The sequence below is a fragment of the Salvelinus sp. IW2-2015 genome, unplaced genomic scaffold (genome assembly GCF_002910315.2).
Source record: "Salvelinus sp. IW2-2015 unplaced genomic scaffold, ASM291031v2 Un_scaffold3351, whole genome shotgun sequence".
Lineage (NCBI taxonomy): Eukaryota > Metazoa > Chordata > Actinopteri > Salmoniformes > Salmonidae > Salvelinus > Salvelinus sp. IW2-2015.
Genome location: NW_019944635.1, coordinates 918 through 7189, shown reverse-complemented (window position 1 = coordinate 7189; position 6272 = coordinate 918). Strand labels below are relative to the sequence as shown.

General features: G+C 45.2%; 1 protein-coding gene across 1 annotated transcript in view; it reads left to right on the top strand.

The window, feature by feature from the left end:
* LOC112075708 (gamma-glutamylaminecyclotransferase) overlaps window positions 1–5363 on the top strand; it is a 9985-nt gene extending 4622 nt beyond the window's left edge. Inside the window, exon 2 of the mRNA XM_024142660.2 lies at window positions 4556–5363. Coding sequence (XP_023998428.1) covers window positions 4556–5056 — 501 coding nt within the window. The 3' untranslated portion in view covers window positions 5057–5363. The remainder of the gene's footprint in view (window positions 1–4555) is intronic.
* The last annotated feature ends 909 nt before the right edge of the window (window positions 5364–6272 follow it).

Below are 6272 nucleotides of genomic sequence, written 5' to 3'. Positions count from 1 at the left end.
CAGTTCCTATCCATCCTTCCCTTGTCTGACTCAGTAACTTTCCATACAGCCAGTTCTATCCATCCTTCCCCTTGTCTGACTCAGTAACTTTCCATACAGCCAGTTCCTATCCATCCTTCCCCTTGTCTGACTCAGTAACTTTCCATACAGCCAGTTCCTATCCATCCTTCCCCTTGTCTGACTCAGTAACTTTCCATACAGCGAGTTCCTATCCATCCTTCCCCTTGTCTGACTCAGTAACTTTCCATACGGCCAGTTCCTATCCATCCTTGTCTGACTCAGTATCTTTCCATACAGCCAGTTCTATCCATCCTTGTCTGACTCAGTATCTTTCCATACAGCCAGTTCCTATCCATCCTTGTCTGACTCAGTATCTTTCCATACAGCCAGATCCTATCCATCCTTGTCTGACTCAGTATCTTTCCATACAGCCAGTTCCTATCCATCCTTGTCTGACTCAGTATCTTTCCATACAGTCAGTTCCTATCCATCCTTCCCCTTGTCTGACTCAGTATCTTTCCATACAGCCAGTTCCTATCCATCCTTCCCCTTGTCTGACTCAGTATCTTTCCATACAGCCAGTTCCTATCCATCCTTCCCTCGTCTGACTCAGTAACTTTCCATACGGCCAGTTCCTATCCATCCTTGTCTGACTCAGTATCTTTCCATACAGCCAGTTCCTATCCATCCTTGTCTGACTCAGTATATTTCCATACAGCCAGTTCCTATCCATCCTTGTCTGACTCAGTATCTTCCATACAGCCAGTTCCTATCCATCCTTGTCTGACTCAGTATATTTCCATACAGCCAGTTCCTATCCATCCTTGTCTGACTCAGTATCTTTCCATACAGCCAGTTCCTATCCATCCTTGTCTGACTCAGTATCTTTCCATACAGTCAGTTCCTATCCATCCTTCCCCTTGTCTGACTCAGTATCTTTCCATACAGCCAGTTTCTATCCATCTTCCCCTTGTCTGACTCAGTATACTTTCCATACAGCCAGTTCCTATCCATCCTTCCCCTCGTCTGACTCAGTAACTTTCCATACGGCCAGTTCCTATCCATCCTTGTCTGACTCAGTATCTTTCCATACAGCCAGTTCCTATCCATCCTTCCCCTTGTCTGACTCAGTAACTTTCCATACAGCCAGTTCCTATCCATCCTTCCCCTTGTCTGACTCAGTATCTTTCCATACAGCCAGTTCCTATCCATCCTTGTCTGACTCAGTAACTTTCCATACAGCCAGTTCCTATCCATCCTTGTCTGACTCAGTATTCTTCCATACAGCCAGTTCCTATCCATCCTTGTCTGACTCAGTATCTTTCCATACAGCCAGTTCCTATCCATCCTTCCCCTTGTCTGACTCAGTATCTTTCCATACAGCCAGTTCCTATCATCCTTGTCTGACTCAGTATCTTCCATCCAGCCAGTTCCTATCCATCCTTGTCTGACTCAGTATCTTTCCATACAGCCAGTTCCTATCCATCCTTGTCTGACTCAGTATCTTTCCATACAGCCAGTTCCTATCCATCCTTGTCTGACTCAGTATCTTTCCATACAGCCAGTTCCTATCCATCCTTGTCTGACTCAGTATCTTTCCATACAGCCAGTTCCTATCCATCCTTGTCTGACTCAGTATCTTTCCATACAGCCAGTTCCTATCCATCCTTGTCTGACTCAGTATCTTTCCATACAGCCAGTTCCTATCCATCCTTGTCTGACTCAGTATCTTTCCATACAGCCAGTTCCTATCCATCCTTCCCCTTGTCTGACTCAGTAACTTTCATACAGCCAGTTTTATCCATCCTTCCCCTTGTCTGACTCAGTAACTTTCCACACAGCCAGTTCCTATCCATCCTTCCCCTTGTCTGACTCAGTAACTTTCCATACAGCCAGTTCCTATCCATCCTTGTCTGACTCAGTATCTTCCATACAGCCAGTTCCTATCCATCCTTCCCCTTGTCTGACTCAGTAACTTTCCATACAGCCAGTTCCTATCCATCCTTCCCCTTGTCTGACTCAGTAACTTTCCATACAGCCAGTTCCTATCCATCCTTCCCCTTGTCTGACTCAGTAACTTTCCATACAGCCAGTTCCTATCCATCCTTCCCCTTGTCTGACTCAGTAACTTTCCATACAGCGAGTTCCTATCCATCCTTCCCCTTGTCTGACTCAGTAACTTTCCATACGGCCAGTTCCTATCCATCCTTGTCTGACTCAGTATCTTTCCATACAGCCAGTTCCTATCCATCCTTGTCTGACTCAGTATCTTTCCATACAGCCAGTTCCTATCCATCCTTGTCTGACTCAGTATCTTCCATACAGCCAGATCCTATCCATCCTTGTCTGACTCAGTATCTTTCCATACAGCCAGTTCCTATCCATCCTTGTCTGACTCAGTATCTTTCCATACAGTCAGTTCCTATCCATCCTTCCCCTTGTCTGACTCAGTATCTTTCCATACAGCCAGTTCCTATCCATCCTTCCCCTTGTCTGACTCAGTATCTTTCCATACAGCCAGTTCCTATCCATCCTTCCCTCGTCTGACTCAGTAACTTTCCATACGGCCAGTTCCTATCCATCCTTGTCTGACTCAGTATCTTTCCATACAGCCAGTTCCTATCCATCCTTCCTTGTCTGATCAGTAACTTTCCATACAGCCAGATCCTATCCATCCTTGTCTGACTCAGTAACTTTCCATACAGCCAGTTCCTATCCATCCTTCCCCTTGTCTGACTCGTATCTTTCCATACAGACAGTTCCTATCCATCCTTCCCTTGTCTGACTCAGTATCTTTCCATACAGCCAGTTCCTATCCATCCTTCCCCTCGTCTGACTCAGTAACTTTCCATACAGCCAGTTCCTATCCATCCTTCCCTTGTCTGACTCAGTATCTTTCCATACAGACAGTTCCTATCCATCCTTCCCTCGTCTGACTCAGTATCTTTCCATACAGCCAGTTCCTATCCATCTTCCCTTGTCTGACTCAGTATCTTTCCATACAGACAGTTCCTATCCATCCTTCCCCTTGTCTGACTCAGTATCTTTCCATACAGCCAGTTCCTATCCATCTTCCCCTCGTCTGACTCAGTAATTTCCATACAGCCAGTTTTCCATCCATCCTCCCCTTGTCTGACTCAGTATCTTTCCATACAGACAGTTCCTATCCATCCTTCCCCTTGTCTGACTCAGTATTTTCCATACAGACAGTTCCTATCCATCCTTCCCCTCGTCTGACTCAGTATCTTTCCATACAGCAGTTCCTAATCCATCCTTGTCTGACTCAGTATCTTTCATACAGACAGTTCCTATCCATCCTTCCCTTGTTCTGACTCAGTATCTTTCCATACAGCCAGTTCCTATCCATCCTTGTCTGACTCAGTATCTTTCCATACAGCCAGTTCCCTATCCACCCTTGTCTGACTCAGTATCTTCCATACAGCCAGTTCCTATCCATCCTTGTCTGACTCAGTATCTTTCCATACAGCCAGTTCCTATCCATCCTTGTCTGACTCGTATCTTTCCATACAGCCAGTTCCTATCCATCCTTGTCTGACTCAGTATCTTTCCATACAGCCAGTTCCTATCCATCCTTGTCTGACTCAGTATCTTTCCATACAGCCAGTTCCTATCCATCCTTGTCTGACTCAGTTCTTTCCATACAGCCAGTTCCTGTCCATCCTTCCGCCTTGTCTGACTCAGTATCTTTCCATACAGCCAGTTCCTATCCATCCTTGTCTGACTCAGTATCTTTTCCATACAGCCAGTTCCTATCCATCCTTGTCTGACTCAATATCTTTCCATACAGCCAGTTCCTATCCATCCTTGTCTGACTCAGTAACTTTCCATACAGCCAGTTCCTATCCATCCCTTCCTTGTCTGACTCAGTATCTTTCCATACAGCCAGTTCTATCCATCCTTGTCTGACTCAGTATCTTTCCATACAGCCAGTTCCTATCCATCCTTGTCTGACTCAGTATCTTTCCATACAGCCAGTTCCTATCCATCCTTCCCCTTTGTCTGACTCAGTATCTTTCCATACAGCCAGTTCCTATCCATCCTTCCCCTTGTCTGACTCAGTATCTTCCATACAGCCAGTTCCTATCCATCCTTGTCTGACTCAGTATCTTTCCATACAGCCAGTTCCTATCCATCCTTGTCTCGACTAGTATCTTTCCATACAGCCAGTTCCTATCCATCCTTCCCTTTCTGACTCAGTATCTTTCCATACAGCCAGTTCCTATCCATCCTTCCCTTGTCTGACTCAGATTCATACAGCCAGTTCCTATCCATCCTTGTCTGACTCAGTAACTTTCAATACAGCCAGTTCCTATCCATCCTTCCCCTTGTCTGACTCAGTAACTTTCCATACAGCCAGTTCCTATCCAATCAGAACGCTGTTTTCATGTGTTTCCATTCCATCCACTCCATTCCAGCCATTACTCTGAGCCCGTCCTCCAGTCAGCAGCCTCCGGTGGTCCACATCATTTAGAGGTCCAGACATGAGTGTATCAACTCTCCATTTAACTGTGTTCCATGTTTGTCCTGTTTCCAGATCTACCTCCCGCCGGTCCAGATGACTTATATCTTTGTCTATGGGACTCTGAAGAAGGGTCAGCCCAACTCCTTCAGGATGCTGCCGGACCAAGGGAACGGGAAAGCAGAGTTCTGTGGTCACGCCCGCACCGTAGACGTCTACCCGCTGGTGATCGCTGGGAAGTACAACATCCCCTACCTGCTGAACCGCCCCGGGGAAGGTCACAGGGTCCAGGGGGAGGTGTACAGGGTGGATGACACCATGCTGAGCTTCCTAGACGCCTTCGAGGGCTGCCCCACCATGTACCAACGCACCTCCGTTCAGATAGAGCTGGAGGACTGGAAGGTGGAGGGGACAGAGAGGAGCCCAGGCAGCATGATGGAGGCCTTCTTCTACAGCACCACCTCCTACCAGCCTGCCTGGCTCAAACACAACTTCTATGAGAACTACGACGCCTACGGAGACCATGGCTTGGTGTACGTCGACAGGGAGGACAGAGTTCCACTGAAGGATCTATAACCTGGGTGCCATCATGGTAGCAGCACCAGCAGGTCTGGGACCTGGCTAGAGGATAGATAGGCTGCTACACAGGATAGCTTTTTAGATATGTTGTTTTTACAGTTAACTACTTTCTACTGTCCAGGGATGCAAACTGCTGAGGGCCCTAAAAGGAGACACTTTGTTGTTGTTGTACTGAAACATGTAATAAATCCCTGCTAGAGGGGAAATGCAGGTTTTAACTAATTAAACAACAAAATATGATCAACATGATCAGTCTCTGTGTGAAATAAAAAGTGGTTCATGTGAACCGAACTCACAGCTAAAACATGTAAAGAAAACAATCCAATGTTATTTGTTGCCTAAACTTTACTGCAAATGACACTCAAGTCTTCAGAAAAAAACAATACACTGATATTACAGTTACCATGACAGCCTTTATAATAGAACGCTTGTTACCATGACAGCCTTTATAATAGAACGCTTGTTACCATGACAGCCTTTATAATAGAACGAGACGCTTGTTTAGCCAATGACAGCCTTATTAATAGAACGCTTGTTACCATGACAGCCTTTAATAATAGAACGCTTGTTACCTGCATCAGCCTTTATAATAGAATTGAACGCTTTGTTACCATGACATAGATGATGGCTTTCCGCCGTTGTAAAGTTGGCTCTAGATACTGTCGTGTCGTTGACTATCATTAAATGTGAAGACTGTATATTATCGATTCTCTGTGTAATTTAATTATGCGACTAAACTAATCATGTAACTTTAAATTAACTAGGAAGTCGGGGCACCACGGGAACATATAAAAAGTTTCAACCTTTCAATAACTGTTAAGATATTTTCATATCTGCACGAACCCTAGCATAGAATCATGAATCGGCGATATACAAATTGTCTTAATTATTTATTTACTAACTCATTAATCAATCACAGAATTACATCAACACACAACACACACAATTAGTTATACATTGGGTACTAAACAAGTCCCTAGTGGACGAAACCGGTATGACAGCTTGGTAGACAAAGGAAAGGGGGTGGGGACCGCTCAAGAGCGGGAGACTCATAGAAATTGCTAGTACTTTGAAAATAAATTGTATTTACATATTTCCGAGTGTCTTGTCTCTCTGTGGTCTCCGGTCCGTCTGATGGAGAGAGTCAACAGAAAAGTCTCGGGTTGCGTTCCTAATGGATACGTCAGGCGTACGCCATGTTGTCGCATAGAAT